Source organism: Candida pseudojiufengensis, assembly GCF_024610245.1.
Source record: "Candida pseudojiufengensis strain CBS 10847 chromosome Unknown scaffold3, whole genome shotgun sequence".
NCBI lineage: Eukaryota > Fungi > Ascomycota > Pichiomycetes > Serinales > Debaryomycetaceae > Lodderomyces > Lodderomyces pseudojiufengensis.
The window spans coordinates 992,049-1,008,265 of NW_026261523.1; the positions used below are offsets into that span (position 1 = coordinate 992,049).

The following is a 16,217-nucleotide window of genomic DNA, read 5'->3' on the forward strand; positions in this document are numbered from 1 at the left end:
TTTGTTAGTTTGTATTTTAATTCATAAGAAAAAAGTAATATATAGTCTAAAAATTAATATTGTAATATGATGTATGATAGAGTATTAAAAAAAGAAAAAATTTAGATTATTAAATTCATTAAATTACTTCTATGTACTTAATTTATTTAAATTATGATTTAATCCAAAACTTCTTTTCAATGGTGAATTTTGTATGTCAGTTTCGTAACTCATTTGATTATTTAATTCAATATCATTAGTCATTACAATTTGTTTTAATTTTTTAGTTGATGATTTTTTATTAATTGTTCCATATTTTTTAACGAGTGTTTCTGATTTAATTGAATTTGTATTACTTCTATTACTAATTTTATGAGTTAAAGAAATTGGAGATTTAAGATTTATTGATTGTTGAATTGAGTAAACATCTTCTTGCTCATCATCATCATCATCTTGTTCTTCATCATCACCATCACTTTCGTCTGAATCTTCTGATTCTTCTGATGAATTATATTCTAACATTTCTCCTAACATTGATCTTCTATTTATAAATTTATTAAATGCTTTATCTTGATTTTCTTGTGATTCATCATCTAATTCAATAAATATATCACCATGTTCATTTTCATACAGTTTTGTTGAACTTGTTGAAATTGTTTCTTGATCATCATTTTCTTCTGTTGTGGTTGTAGTAGTTGATGTATGAGAATAAATTGAAGAATGAATTGAAGGAGATTTAGCATTTGGATGAATAAATTTATTATTAAAAGAAGATGAATTTGAAGAATTTTTTGAAATTAATGAATTTTGATAACTTATATTTGAATTTCGTTCATCTTTAAGTTGTTCCAATTTAATTTCTTCAAATATTTTATTTATAAAATTTGAAGTTTCTCTATTAGTTAAAAAATTTTGATAATTTAAAATTTCTAATCTTAATTGTATACGTTTTGATAACACTTGTTTTAAATAACTATTCCATATTAATTGAATTCTTTTTTCTTTATTTATTGAAACATTACTAATAATTCTTTTTTTTGTAAGATATGATTGATCTATATGTGGTGGTGGTAATGGTGGTTGTTGTGAAGATAATGTTGCAATTGATGCAACTAATGATGGTTCAACATTTTGTAAATTTGTTTTGATTTCATCATCTTCTTCATTATCTATTTGTGGTGATGGTAATTCTTCAATTATTCTCGATGGTTTATTATTTTGAATTTTTAGCGTTGATTTATTTTGTAAATAATTTTTATCTTGTTGATTTATATAATTTGTTAAATGATTATATTTACCTAAATTTTCATTAACAATTTCTTCATGACTTAAATTTTGGTTATTTGTTGCACCCATCAGATTTTTTAAATTTTTGTCCATTTTTGAAACATGATATATTGGAGTTGAACCTAAATTTGGATTTGTTGAAGGATTTGAAATTTTTAAATAATTTGAATTATTATTATTTTTGTTAAGTTTATGAGGTGGTAATAATTTTATCGAGGCTAATCTTTTTATATCTTGATTTTGACAACTTTCACGGTTTTTTGTATTTGATCGCTTAATTGATTTTGATTTTGATCTCTTAATAGATCCTCTTGCTCTTTTTGATGATGCTTTAAAACTATAAAATTTAAATTTATTCAAAAGTTTAACCAATTGTAATTTAAATCTATACCATAAACTTCCCCTTTTTGATTTTATTGCATTTGTTCTAATTAAACTTGAACTTGATTGAATTGATGAATTTATAATTGAAGAATTTGTTGAATCATTATGATATAATTGAACATTTGAAGTTCTTGATTTTGGTTTTTTTTGAAATAATGATTTACTTTTACGAAGTGAATTATTAATATGTTTTTGAATATGAGGTTGACGAGTTCCTCTTCTTTGAGATGGTAAATTTCTTGATCCAATTCTTCTCAGAGTTGTTACTCTTTCATTACTTTCAGATGATGATTTTTGTCTAGTTGAAAAAATAGTAGCTTGACTTTCCATTGAATTTGAAATATTTCTAGATAATTGACCAGAATTATTGAAAAATTCATCATGTTGTGATTGATTAGCACTTGATCTTTTAGTTTTAGAATTATTTGTTAAACTAAAAGATTTTTGAATTGATGAATTTCCCTTTTCATTATCATTTGTTTTTATACTTGATAAATTATCCTCATTTAAATCATCTAAATTATCTAATCTTTGTGAAATATACGGATTTTGTTGATCAATTATAAATTGTGAAAATCTTTTTGGTATTTGATTGTAATCATTATATCTATTTGGTGAGACTTGCATCGTTGGCTGAATTGCTTTTTTTGGAGGACTAATTTCCTTTTGAGGTGGATTTATTGATTTCAATAATTCAAATGTATCAGCAGATTTATTTGATTCATGATTTTGTAGTAATAATTGATTACTTGGAGAATAATCTTCTAAATAATAATATGGATATGAAATGGGTAATGAAGTAGTTGATGTTGATTCAACTTCTAATCTACTATTTAATACTTCTTGTGCCATATTAGAATTAATCGTTTTTTTGTTGTCGTAAAAAGGATTTAATTCCTGTCTATGTTGATTTGAATTAAGTAAATGTGGATAATCAGTAATTATATTTCTACTTAGTCTATTATTGGTTGATACCTTTTTTGTTATGGTTAATTCTTTATTTGATGGTATTAGATTATAGTCATAAGTTGGATCAGAAGGAAGTGGGAATTTTGGAACAACTTTCATAATGAAATTTTAATTTGACGAATCCCCCAATACTAATATATATAAAATTTGAAATGAAAAGTTTTAGGGTTGGCTTGGTTTGGTTTGATATGGTAACAAAATTAAGATTAAGTTTTAGTGATAGTAAATCTTGAAATTTTATGGTTTGATGACTTGGTGAAATTCTTAGTAAAAGTTTAAAATGTAGATCAAAATTTAGACGAAAGCAAATTGAATTGGTTTTATATCACTAAATTTTTGTCTTATATAAGTATAAAATTATGATTTAGTGTAATGAATCAAGTGATGTAAGATTATAAGTTGGTGATCTACTGCATTAATATCGTTGATCTTTCTCAATTGATTCGTATTTGTTTTAAATTTGTTTACTAAAAAATGGCTGGTTGCAAAAAAAAAAAAGTGGTTGTAAAAAAATCTTAATTTTGTGAAAACGAGACAACCAGCATCACCATATTAAACGTAGTACATTACATCAACGGTTCATCAAGTAGTTTTACGAGATAAAGACATTCATTAACTTACAACCAAAGGAATCTATCAAACCGATTGAGACAAAATAGATCATCTATTCACCAAAAAAGTCGATTCAACCAAGTGTAACAAAGAGTAAATCAAGCCAGGTGGAACAAGTGATTGAAGTTTCAACAAACAAATTTACAAGTAATAATAAATCTTCTTCAAAGTAACTACAAAATCAAACATATATTAAATTTAAATATTAAAAACCACAACTTTTTTTATTCTTTTAAATCATTTTTTGTTTATGCTTTCTATTCTTTTTTATATCAAAAATTGAACTAAAAATATCATATCATCTATTATAATCAATTATTTTTAAACTTTTGATGGTGCTAAACCGACAGCATTTTTCTTCAAATCATAAATAGAATAATATCTTCTTAAAAAGGCATCACCAATGATTGCTAAATCACCAATTGGTTTTGGGAAATCCATTGGTGTAAAAACTGAAATACATGATCCTCCAACTTCTAAAATATAATCATAAGCTGATAAAGTAAAATTATAACCTGAAAAAGTTAAAGTTAAATCTGGTAATGAATCTCTTTTATCACAATCAACTTGATATTGTCCTGACCAAGATTTTGTTGCTCCAATCTTAGTATTTATAATTTCTGCTAATGTAGATGGTAAAGTAATTAATGATGTACCAGTATCTATTGCTGCACCAGTTTTAACTAATTCTGCATATTCATCACCTAATCCTAAACCTTCAAATGAAACTTCCCAATAAGCTTTTCTTCTAACGGGTAACCAAGTAATTTTACCTTGAAATAATGATTCATCATAACCACCAAAAGTAGCAACTCCTCCATCATTTTCATCTTTATTAGTATCACCTAAATAAAACCCAAATTGTGGAGAATCTAATAAACCTTGATTTATTGCATTATAAATTGGTGGTACAATTTTATTTACTGATATAGTATCATAAGCTAAACCTAATATACCATCAAATTTACCAAATGCAAAAGCTAATCCTGGTTCAGAAGTAGCTTCTGCAAAATCTTGATGAGGAATAACTAAATCACCAATAGAAACAATATCTTGTGATATATAACCTTCCATTGATCCAGAACCATATTGAATTGAAAATTCAGAACCATTTGCTTTATAAGTTGAAGAAGCATCATGATCATATTTAGAATGTAAAAAACAAGCTAATGAACTACAATCTTGTGAAGGAACCCATAAATTTGATGAACCAGTATCTAATATAACTTTAAATGATTGACCAGGTGTACCAATTTGAATTTCAGTAAAATATTGAGCATTTAAATAATTAGTTAATGGAGCATCATATTTACCTTTATTTTTAGGAGTAACAAAAGGAATTTGAGCTTGTTGATGTTGATTAGACATAACTTGTTGAATTCCATAAGATTGAGGATTACCATTTGCTTTATTAAATAAATTTAAATATTTATTTGCTAAAGCATTAGTATAATCAACAAAATTATTAGCATCTAAAACTTCTTCATTTGATAATTTATTTAATTTAATTGAATGAGTTTTACAATCAACTAAATTTGAAGAAAAAGCTAATAAAGTAGTAGCAATTGAAGTTAATGTTGATATGGATAATTGCATTTTTTTCTTTAAATTAATTCAATTATTTATTGATATTGATTATAGCTTCAAATGGAATAGAAATACTTGATAGTTACTTGTTCTCTGTTTTAATATTAAAAAGCCCACGGTACAAATTTAAATTTGAATAAATATCAATTTAATCTTTATTAATTGTTCTATTTCAATAAATAATCAATGTTTGAATATTAAATATCAATCTGTTAACTAAAGAAAGAAAGATTTAAAAGATATGACTTGTTGGTTTAAATTTAGTATAAATTAGGAGAGGGATAAAAATAGTGGCAATTTAAATTAAGTAAAGTAATTAAGTAGTGGATTATGTAATAGTACTACTAAGTGATTATGTAATTAGTAACACAAAGGCTTAATCCAGCATCAATTGTCACTGATTAGATAAAAAGTACATTTATACGACGACATTTGGTATAACCATTTTAAGACATAATTAACCTCAATAAAGTAGTCGTTTACTATAATAGTTAAAAAATGACGTAGCAATCTTATCAGTAAATAAATGTCTCAAGTTGATTCAAAGAATTTTTGTTATTCTAATCGGTTTCAGATTTCAATTTAAAAGACAAAGAAGAGTAAAGATCTTAGTGTTTGAGTTTGGGTAAGTATAAGACTTAGATCTAAATGACTTGATAGTTTATAAAAACCAAAGTGTGTGGGTTTTCTGATGTGTACTTTAAATAGAAGGATTTATTCTGGTTTTCTCGGAGATGTTTTTGAACTAGATTCTGATAAGTTAGTTCCTTATTGACCCGTTCGTGGCAATGCTTACTCCACAAAATTCTATTTTTACGCACTGAACTAGTTATCTTGTGAGTGAGTGAGTGTTTCGGTTATTACGAAAAATGACACAAAAGCTTAATTTCGGATATTATTTCAAAATGATATTCTATTAGAAAGAGATGATAAGATTTAATCACTTTTGAAAGGCTACTAAACGAAGTACTAGAAAATGTTTGGTTCAGGTTTCTTCACTTCAAAAGTGGAAAACTATATACCAAATAAACCTGTTAAATTTAAAAAACCAAATGAAGAAAATCCAAATAAAATTGAAGAAATTACAATTCCAGAATTAATTAAAATTGAAATACCTGAATTTTCATCAAATTATTCGTTTTATATTAATCCATTATTATCATCTGGACATGTTCAAACTGCTTATACCGCATTAAATAATTTTGAAAAGTATCATCATGTTCATTATAAAAGAGAAATTTTAAATATAGAAAATAAAACATATCAAGTTTCTGATAATATTGATTTAAAATATGATCAATGGAAAGGTGAAAGTACAATAGCATTAGATTATGCAATTAACACTAAAGATTATAAACATGATGAAAATCATTTAAATTATAAACCAAATTCACAAAGTAAAGAATTACCTCCAAGAACTGAATTCAAAAATCCAAAAGAAGAAATTATAAAAAATGATAGTGAAAAACCTTTATTATTGATATTACATGGATTATCAGGTGGATCATATGAAGCATATATAAGAGCAGTATTAGAAAAAATCATTGAACCTCCTTATAATTTTGATGCAATAGTTATAAATTCAAGAGGTTGTGCAAAACATACAATAACTTCTCCACAATTATATAATGGATTATGGACAAATGATTTAAGATATGTTATAAATGAATTTATTACAAAGAAATGGCCTAATAAAAGAATTTATTTAATGGGTTTTAGTTTAGGTGGTGCTATATTGGCAAATTATTTAGGTCAAGAAAGTAATTCAATAAATTCACAAATTAAAGGTGCTGCAATGTTTGGTACTCCATGGGATTTCCCAGATGGTGCAATACATTTAAGAGAAAGTATTATAGGTCATAATGTATATTCACCAACAATGTGTAATAATTTATTAAAATTAATAAACAATCATAATGATATAATGATTGAAAATGAATTCATTAAGGAATTTAAATCAAATCCAACTAAATATAAAATTAAATTTTTAAAAGATTTTGATGAAATTTTTACAAGTAAATTATTTGGTTTAAATTCAGCAAATGAATATTATAGATTAGCTTCCCCCAATAATAGATTATTAAAAATTAGAATTCCAATTTTAATAATAAGTTCAAAAGATGATCCTATAACAGGATATAGAAGTTTACCTTACTCAGAAACAGAATTAAATCCTTATATTACAATGATTACAACAACAATTGGTGGCCATTTAGGTTGGTTTAGTTTAAATGGTGAAAGATGGTATGTTAAACCAATTTGTGAATTTTTTAAAAAATTAAATGAATTTGATATTGATGAAACAAGTATAAATCAAAATGATTTACCTTTAGATATTTCAAAAAGTTTTATGTATGATAGATTAGTAAATCAAATGATTGTTGAATAAAGTTGAGGTGGAATTAAGGGTAAAGGATAGAGATAGAGTTTCGTTAAAGTTTAAGGTATTAGTCTGTATAAAGTTTTGCTAGAGACAGATCATAGAAATAAACATTTACTATCGTCATAAAATTTAAAATTCTTTTTTGTATTAAAGTCTATATTTAGTCTATAAAAATGTCTATATTCTATATTCCACTTAAACGTCTACCCCATCAATAACATATTTTTCAAATAATTCAAATAATTTAGGAATAACTAATGAACCATCATTAAATTTATAATCTTCAAATTCAGGTTTATAAGCAATTACAATATTCATTTCACCTGAGGGATTAGATATGATATTCAAAACAATTGAATATAATATACCAGCATTTGCACTAAAATAAATATCTCTAATATTAAAATTGGAGTTTGAATCTAAGTTACTTTTAAATTTACCTAAATTTGATATTGTAAATGTAGAATTATTATTAATTTTTCCAATTTTATTCTTAAAATAATCCATAAGATTTATATATTTCATCATTCCAATATCTTTAAATGATGATTTTGTTTCAAATTGTTTATTAAGTTCTTGGTTAAAGTATTTCATTGATTCTATTTCATTTAAAACAGGTGGTGAAATTACGGAAGATCCACATACCATTGTACCAAATTTAAAATTCTTTATATCATTTCCATAATATCTTCGACCATTTATTGCAATAAATGAATTTATACTATACTTCGGACTAGTTGGATTAATTGATTTGAAAATTGATTCTTGTAATGCCTTAATAAACATTATATCAATATATGAAGTAATTGTGACTTCTTCCTTTTTACAAAATTTTGCAATATTAGACATATGAATTGATGAAATTTTCAAAATTTTATAATTTGATGTTAAATCTTTTTCAACTGGTTTTGGATTATAAAAGATCGGAGGATTTATATTTTTAGGATATAAATAATTTAATGCCTTGGAATAACCAGGTATATATTCATTTAAATAATGATTTATAATTTTACCATATGATGGAATATATAAATCTGTTATTATTTCAGAAGCAATAATTGGTTTTGAAGGTAGATATTTAAAATCTTCTTCTAAATTGAATAAAACTTCTACCACTTTCTTTGTATCATCTCCAATTAATGATAATTCTTTTGATAAATCTTTCATAAATTGAACAGCAGATAATCCATCAAACATTGAATGATCAACATAAACAGTCATAAATTGTTCATTATCATTAGTTTCAAACACAATAATTTTCCATAAAGTTTCTTCAGTATTAAAATTTAATGATAAACCATCTAAATATTTAAAAATTGATTCATTAAAACTTTCAATTTTTTGAAAACTAACAACATTTTCAAATTTTATTTCTTCAAGATATTTTAATTCCCAATTATTCCAATTTGCGGCAAAACTATCAGTTCCATCAATTTGGAAAAAATTTTGTAAAAACCAACTATTTTTTAAAATTAATGATCTTAAAGCATTTGATAAATTATGCTCTGTTATTCTATCATTTTGATTGTATTGAATAGTTATATTAAAATTACTATAAAATTTCTGTGAACCTCTACATATATAATACCTTTCAAGAAATTCTGGTTTTCTAGAAATGGATTTATGATCTGGTGAAGTTGACATGTACTAGTGACTCAAAGATGAGTAAAAAAAAAAAAAACCGCTTATTGAGATCTGAGATCTGATTAAAATTCCGCTATGGAATTTTAGTTCACTTTATATAATTAAGTGATTAGTAATTAGTTAACTTTCGTGAGTCATTTGGTTAAAAACCTGATTATTCAGTTTAATGTTTCGGTGAGGAGATTCTCCATACTCAAACGGCTGTTGAAGGTTTGTTTCTCAACAATTTAATGACAATTTTGACATACGAACACTTTAACTTTAGCCGTTTGTGTTAAAAATATCACTTGGGTACCTTCATGAATCATAATTTTACATTTTCATCTTCATTTTACTGAAAGATATTGTATATTTGATTAATAAAACATTTGTAGATTGTCTATATCATTTATAAAAGAAACAGGTATAATTATTAACAAAAAAAATTATACCATTTATACCACCAGGGTTTATTTTCTAATTTATTATTTAATTCAGCAATTTCTTGTTTAACCATTTCAAAATCAACTTGTCTTCTACCAGTATCAATATCAATTTCATCATTATTTAACCAAAGTTTCAATAAAGGAATATTAAAATAATAATAATCATAAAATTTATGACCAATATAACATAATATAAATACTGGTAAACCTAAATAAATTTTAAATAATGATTGAACATCAACTCCTTCTCCTGGAGGCCATAATGCTGCCCAAAATTGTAATACTAGCACCACTAAAATAGCTATAATTCCATACCATGATAACCAAGTTGGTGAAACATATAATAATTCATCCTTGGGAATTCTTGCTCTATGATTTAAAGCATTTTTAAATCTTATTTCACAAATATTTATAAATAAATAAGTAAATAAAGCACTTAAACCACTTAAACTTAATAACCAATCAAATATTTCTATTGTTGTATTATTTCCTGGAATACATATTAAATAAGCTAATAAACCAAATAAAAATTGAATAATTAAACATCCCATTGGTCTTCCTTTTCTATCTATAAATGTTAAGAATTTAGGACCTTGTTCTAAAGCTCCTATAGCATTTAAAACTCTTGTTGATGCATAAATTGAAGCATTACCAACTGATAAAACAGTTATAATAACAACTGCATTCATTATTGATGGTAATACTTTTATATTTGCTAATTTTATAGCTATAACAAATGGTGAAGTATTTATATCAGCTAAACCTCTGCCTGCAGAACTTAATGATTCACTTGTATAAGGTATTAAAAATCCAATCATTATAATAGTTATAATATAAAATCCCATTAATTGATAAAAAATTTGTTTTCTTGATTTATTTATTGATAATTTTGGTGTTGCTGATTCAACTGATGCTAAAGCAAATAATTCAATTCCTGCAAATGCAAAAGCAGCATTTGATATTATAAAACACATTTGTTTAAATGGTTCAACAGTATTAAATAATCCACCATTTGGTTTATGCCAATTTCTACCTCCTATATATGAAGTTCCAGGTACCCCACCAGTTACAATAATAATTCCTAATAAATTAAATCCAATAACACTTATAACTTTTATTAAGCTTAAAGCACTTTCAATTTCTCCATATCCCTTTATACCAAATAAATTTATAAATACTAATACAATATAAAATATAGTTACCCAAACAGCAGGGTTTATACTAGTGTTCCAATATTGTATACTCATTGAAGCAGCAACTAATTGTAAAGGCATAGTAATTAACCATTGTAAAGCATAATTCCATGCAATAGCAAATCCTAAGGATTTATTTATAAATAATGTAGGAAAAGTAACAAATGCACCACTTACAGGAAATGCTGTAGCTAATTCAGATAAACTTGACATTGTTACAAAAATTAATGAACCAATAAATAACCAAACTAACAATAATCCCAATGGACCAGCATGAGATAATGAAGAACCAGTAGTTATAAATAATCCAGATCCAATACTTGCACCTAAAGAAATTAAAGTCATATGTCTTGTTTTTAATCTTTTACTTAATGGACTTGAAGCAGTAATTAAAGCATCTCTTTCTAATTGAGTAAATTTTGAATAATCAAAATTTGGATGTGCTGGATGTAAATGTAAACTTTCTTCATCTTGTAAACTTGATATTAATTTTATTTCATCAGTTTCTTCTGTTATATTTGATTTTGATGAATGATTTAAATATATTGGTGGTAATTTTGAATAATCAAATGGTTTAAACCCATTTATAAAATTTAGGAAAATATGTTTTGGATTATGACATGTAGTTGATGCATAGGATGATGTTGTTGAAGAAGTTGTAGATGAAGTATTTGTAGTTGATGAAGTTGTCGTAGTTTGTAAAGTATTTAAATCATTTTCATTTACTATAGGCATGGAAGTTTTTGAGTAGCCATCCATCTCAAACCCTCCTTTAAAAATATGGAATGGTTATTGAAAGCTGGTGATGAATGTATAAATAAATTGAAATAATGTTTGAATGTAGTATGTAAAATTGAAAATGACGGTCTAATAATTAACACAGTAAAATTAATTACCAATTAATTAATTAAATGAATGAAATTGGTTGTATATTGTAACAATATATGACAAAGGATGTTCTGAATGAGATGTTGTATTGAATGAAGAAAGAAAAAATAAAATATTGTTGAAAGAAAAGATGTTGCGTATAAATGAATTATGATGATGACTATGAGTATTTTAATATTAATGGGCAGTAACCAAATTAAATTAAAAGTAAAAAGGAATGATAGAAAGTAATCGTCTAATATTAACAATGTTTATTAATTGACCAAGGATGCATAGAATCAATTTAGTAAACAATTTATGCAAAACCTATTATCAAATTAATGAGCTTTAGAGCTAATCAAAATCAATTAAAATTCAACAGTTCATGCAATATTATTCTGCTAATTAGAATTGATTGTTTGTTTCTTATCTTTTAGACTAAAAATTTTTAAACAATGTAATTTAAATGATGTATAATGAGTTAAATTATATAGTCAACAGTTTTCAATTGAAAATGTGGTATATAGCCTACGAGTATGAAAAAATCTTTCATTAAGTATAAAAATCTACAAGATTCTAAATACAGTTTCAAATAGAATAATCAATATTCAAATGTATGAAGAGATCTAATAAGATCTTAGTAGATCTTGACACAGATCTAAATCTGATAGATCTAGGAGATTAGAATTAAATTTAAAAGACGATGTGAAGTATGCACCAAAGCGAGTATAAAAGTATTTGTGGTCTGAATACTATATGATCAATTTGAAACGTAGAGAATTTGGAATTTTCATTTCTAGATTGACTGAGATTTGCCTTAATGCTTAAAGACTCATAATAGTAGAAGCATGAGCAATATGTAGACTACTGTAATTGTAATATTATTACTATTCATATCTAGATTCATCGTATCTTGTTAATTACCGTTTTACACTAAAAAAAAAAGTTAATTTTTTTGTGTTTGTACTATTAGACGACTCCTGATCCGGAAAAATGATTTCGAATTGTTTCTATTTTAATAAATGGAATAAACAAGATATTGGTTAGCCCAACTTTCAAACAGTATAGAGATAGGTTAAGATCAAATAAACTAATAGAAACTGGAACTCAGAATTTATATCAACAATAAGGTCACGAAATTTGTGACGCCGTCATAAAATAATTAAAATTCAAATTTTCTACTAAAACAGGTTTACGAATATGAGGAGGGGGAGGACGGGGGAGATCATTTTCTTGGTTTTACTTTAACATTTAATGCTTTTTTTAATAGAAGGCGCACAAAACGGCACTACACTAGGTCATATCCGTACGTTTCACCCTCTAACATAACATAAATATATCCTAAAGACTCATAACTATGTATCATGATGAAAATCAATCATTGAAAACAACATAATTTTCTTTTTCAGCGTTTTCTTCTTCCGATGTTTCTTCTTCGGGTGTTTCTTCGTCAGTTGTTTCCTCTTGAGCTATTTCTTCTTCAGCGGTCTCCTCCTCGGCTGTTTCTTCTTCAGTGGTTTCGGATTCTGTTGTTTGTTCTTCAGTAATTTCTTCTTTAGCTGTTTGTTTTCCAGTTGTTTGTTTTACGGCTGCTTCTTTAGCCCATTTTTTAGCTAATTTGAAACTTTTTATATCTCTTTGCTTTTTAAATTGCAATTCAAAGTTTCTTAATTCACCTTTATCACATTTTTTTCTAATTTCTTTAGTTAAATTATAAATTTTAACTAGCGAATCACTATTTTTAGGTGCTTTCCCTGATTCCTTATTATTCCTTTCACATTCTTTAAAATGTTTTTTTGTTTTTTGAATTTTACGAATTGCATTTGAAGCATCAGTATATAATCTAAACAGAACTCCCTCATAATTATTTTGATTTAATTCTTTTAAAATTAGTTCCAATGCTTTAATAATTGCCCAAAAACTCACTCTCATTTCAGTCATTGGTTTATACTGTTTACTTTTTCGATTCAGTTTAGCAACGTGAAACGCTTTATTCATAACAATAATATCTTCTGAGCAAAAGCCAATTCCTCCATAACCATTTGCTTTACCTTTATCATACTCTGAAACATAAAACCAAGTTGTAAATATGTTGTAAACTTTTGGTTTTGACATTTGATTCATTACTCTTTACTACTTTAAAATTCTAATTTTATAAATTCATCGACTTATAAAATTAGTATTTGATCAAAACTTACTAATTAAAGTTTTACAAATGTTAAAAAAATGAACAAGCAAAAAAAAGAACATTAATTGAAAACTTAATTTAAACATACTATGTACCTATTAATTTTTGTGATTCAATCAAAGGTAATCAACTAAATAATTAGTAAAATTCAAAAATCACAGATGTTTCATGATGTGATGATCACCAATTCTTCATAAATAAACAAATATTGGTTTCGCTATTAATTAAAAATATTTATTTATAAATGCAACAGGGGGTAAAATTAGTAGTTTTGAAACTTCAATTACACAAAGTTAATGTCTCAAATGGATTGACAAGCCTCTTCTGGTCATATTTGAAAATATATTCTACGACATAAAATTCAAAATTCAAATTGGCTTTTCAAATGGATTTGAAGAAAGGAGGTAGAAGTCGCAATCTTTAGTTTTACTTTACCAACACAATGCTTTGAATATAAAGCTCAGGAAACGACACTACACTAGTCATATAAAAACTCAGCCTTACATATTTCAACCTCTATCATAACGTAAATATATTTTACTTTTTGAAACTTCACTATTAAGTATCACTACTTTATAAATTAATCAATTTTCAGATGCTCCATTTCAACATAATTTTCTTTCTCAGCTGTCTCTTTCTCAACTGGTTCTTCTTCGTGGTTTTCTTCTTCAGTGGAATCTTCTTCAGTGGTTTCTCCTTCAATTGATTCTTCTTCAGCTGATTCTTCCACAATTGTTTCTCCTTTAACTATTTCTATAGCCAATTGTTTAGCTAATTTATAACCACGGATACCATTTTTCTTCTTTGTCCTCTTAAATGATCTCCTATGCTTAAATAAGAATTCGAAGTTTTTTAATTTACCTATTTCACATTTTTTTCTAATTTCATTAGTTAGATTAAGTATTTCAATCATCAAATCAGTATCAGTATGTATTTTCTTTGAATTCTTACAATTCTTCGGATTTTTATCATCTTTTTTAACACATTTCTTTGTAATTTTAATTAAACGAAACGCTTGCAAGGAATCAGTGTGTAACCTAAATGAAACATCCTTATAATCGTTTTCATTTATTTCTTTGAAAATTACTTCCATTGCCTTCAAAATTGCCACAAAACGTATTCTTATACTTGTCATTGGTTTATATTGTTCACTATCTTTACTTGGTTTAGCAACTGGAAATGATTTATTGAAAACAGATAATTCAGGTGAACAAATACCAATTGCTCCATGACCATTTATCTTACCAATTTCATCGCGCTCTGGAATGAACCATGAAGTTGTATATATGTTGCAAACTTTTGAATTTGTCAATTGATCGATTACTCTTTACTATTGCAAAACCATGAAATTTTATTTGATTAAAAACTTACAATTAAAGTTATAAAAATGTTAATTAAATCCTCAAGCAAAATTACGCCAATAATTGAAAACTTTATTTCAACTAAAATCTTTTACTATATGCCCCGTAACTATGTCAGTAATCCAATCAATGTACTTTAATCAAGTATTTAAGAGATCTTTCAAAACATAGATGTTTCATGGTGTGATGAATATCAATTTTAATAAATCAGTATTGGTTTCACTTTTCATATAAATGCAACAGGGGGTAAAATCTGAAATTTCAAAAACTTGAATTACACAAACTTAAAGTCTCAAACTGATTGCCATTTCCTTTCTCGTCTTATTTTTTGAGCAAAATATTTCATTTAACGACATAAAACTCAATGAATGCAAACAAAAATCAAGTGATAACTCGAATTTAAATTGCCTAAAATGGATTCAAATGTGATCGAGGGAAGAGGTTGGGTCTGATACTCTGGTTTCAGATGTAGCATGAGGCTCACAAACAGCTCAATCAGAGAATATTATTTCCATGCAGGTAATTTGAAATACACTGTTTTCAACTTCAAGATAATATAATAATTTTAATGTGTTAAAAATCATATCAACTATATTGTAAAATTTATTCAAAACTCGCTTAAACCTCAACATGATAATTATCAGTTTCATTTATCTTCGTTGCTCATTTAACATTTTCGGCTGTTTCTTTTGCCAATTTTTTAGCTAATTTATAATCATCTATACCTTTTTTGCTCCTAAATTTCAATTCAAATTTTCTTAACTCACCTTTTCCACTTCTTTTCTTAATTTCTTTAGTTAACTTATCCATTTTAATTAACAAATCACCATCAATTTTTTTTCTTCTTGAATTTTTCCATTTATTTGGATTTTCACCAAATTTTTCCAAGTACATTGGTATATTCCTAATTAAACGAATAGAATTTAAAGAATCAGTATGTAATTTAAATAAAACTCCCTTATAATCATAATCATTTTGATCTAAAACTTTTATAAATTCTTCCATTGCTTTAAGAACTGCCAATAAACAAATTCTCCTTCCAGTCATAGGTTTATATTGTTTATTTTTTTGATTCAGTTTACGAACTGGAAATGATCTGTTTATATGAGATATATCTGATGAACAGACAGCGATTGCTCCATATCCATTTGTTCCACCATGATCATCATATTCTGGGACGTAAAATGATGTCGTATATATGTTGAAAATTTTTGCTTTTGTCATTTGATCAATTACTCCATACTACTGAGAAAACATCGACTTTGAAATTTATTTTGAACAAACACTTTCGAAATTAAAGTTGGGAGAAAGTGTATAAAAAAAGTCAACAAGTTAAAA

The 16,217-nt window shown here is 25.8% G+C and overlaps 7 protein-coding genes and 1 pseudogene across 8 annotated transcripts; 1 reads left to right on the forward strand and 7 right to left on the reverse strand. All coding sequences in view use genetic code 12, as the record gives it.

The window, feature by feature from the left end:
• Positions 1-129: 129 nt before the first annotated feature.
• KGF55_000877 (uncharacterized protein) lies at positions 130-2,718 on the reverse strand (the record flags this gene model as incomplete). The annotated part of the gene is made up of 1 exon (XM_051761190.1): positions 130-2,718. The coding sequence occupies one exon, from the start codon at positions 2,716-2,718 to the stop codon at positions 130-132; it is 2,589 nt and encodes an 862-aa protein (XP_051616822.1).
• An 834-nt stretch (positions 2,719-3,552) lies between these two features.
• Positions 3,553-4,827, reverse strand: APR1 (proteinase A; the record flags this gene model as incomplete). Its single annotated transcript, XM_051761191.1, has 1 exon — positions 3,553-4,827. The coding sequence occupies one exon, from the start codon at positions 4,825-4,827 to the stop codon at positions 3,553-3,555; it is 1,275 nt and encodes a 424-aa protein (XP_051616823.1).
• A 967-nt stretch (positions 4,828-5,794) lies between these two features.
• On the forward strand, positions 5,795-7,207 carry KGF55_000879 (putative carboxylic ester hydrolase; the record flags this gene model as incomplete). The annotated part of the gene is made up of 1 exon (XM_051761192.1): positions 5,795-7,207. The coding sequence occupies one exon, from the start codon at positions 5,795-5,797 to the stop codon at positions 7,205-7,207; it is 1,413 nt and encodes a 470-aa protein (XP_051616824.1).
• Positions 7,208-7,396: 189 nt separating this feature from the next.
• Positions 7,397-8,845, reverse strand: KGF55_000880 (alcohol O-acetyltransferase; the record flags this gene model as incomplete). Its single annotated transcript, XM_051761193.1, has 1 exon — positions 7,397-8,845. The coding sequence occupies one exon, from the start codon at positions 8,843-8,845 to the stop codon at positions 7,397-7,399; it is 1,449 nt and encodes a 482-aa protein (XP_051616825.1).
• A 412-nt stretch (positions 8,846-9,257) lies between these two features.
• On the reverse strand, positions 9,258-11,222 carry AAP1 (Aap1p; the record flags this gene model as incomplete). Its single annotated transcript, XM_051761194.1, has 1 exon — positions 9,258-11,222. The coding sequence occupies one exon, from the start codon at positions 11,220-11,222 to the stop codon at positions 9,258-9,260; it is 1,965 nt and encodes a 654-aa protein (XP_051616826.1).
• A 1,482-nt stretch (positions 11,223-12,704) lies between these two features.
• Positions 12,705-13,445, reverse strand: KGF55_000882 (uncharacterized protein; the record flags this gene model as incomplete). The annotated part of the gene is made up of 1 exon (XM_051761195.1): positions 12,705-13,445. The coding sequence occupies one exon, from the start codon at positions 13,443-13,445 to the stop codon at positions 12,705-12,707; it is 741 nt and encodes a 246-aa protein (XP_051616827.1).
• Positions 13,446-14,098: 653 nt separating this feature from the next.
• On the reverse strand, positions 14,099-15,059 carry KGF55_000883 (annotated as a pseudogene). The gene is made up of 2 exons: positions 15,047-15,059; positions 14,099-14,778 (listed from the first exon to the last, which is right to left on the reverse strand). Coding segments are annotated over exons 1-2 (693 nt in total).
• A 483-nt stretch (positions 15,060-15,542) lies between these two features.
• KGF55_000884 (uncharacterized protein) lies at positions 15,543-16,103 on the reverse strand (the record flags this gene model as incomplete). Its single annotated transcript, XM_051761196.1, has 1 exon — positions 15,543-16,103. One exon carries the CDS (start codon positions 16,101-16,103, stop codon positions 15,543-15,545), a length of 561 nt encoding a protein of 186 aa, XP_051616828.1.
• Positions 16,104-16,217: the final 114 nt, after the last annotated feature.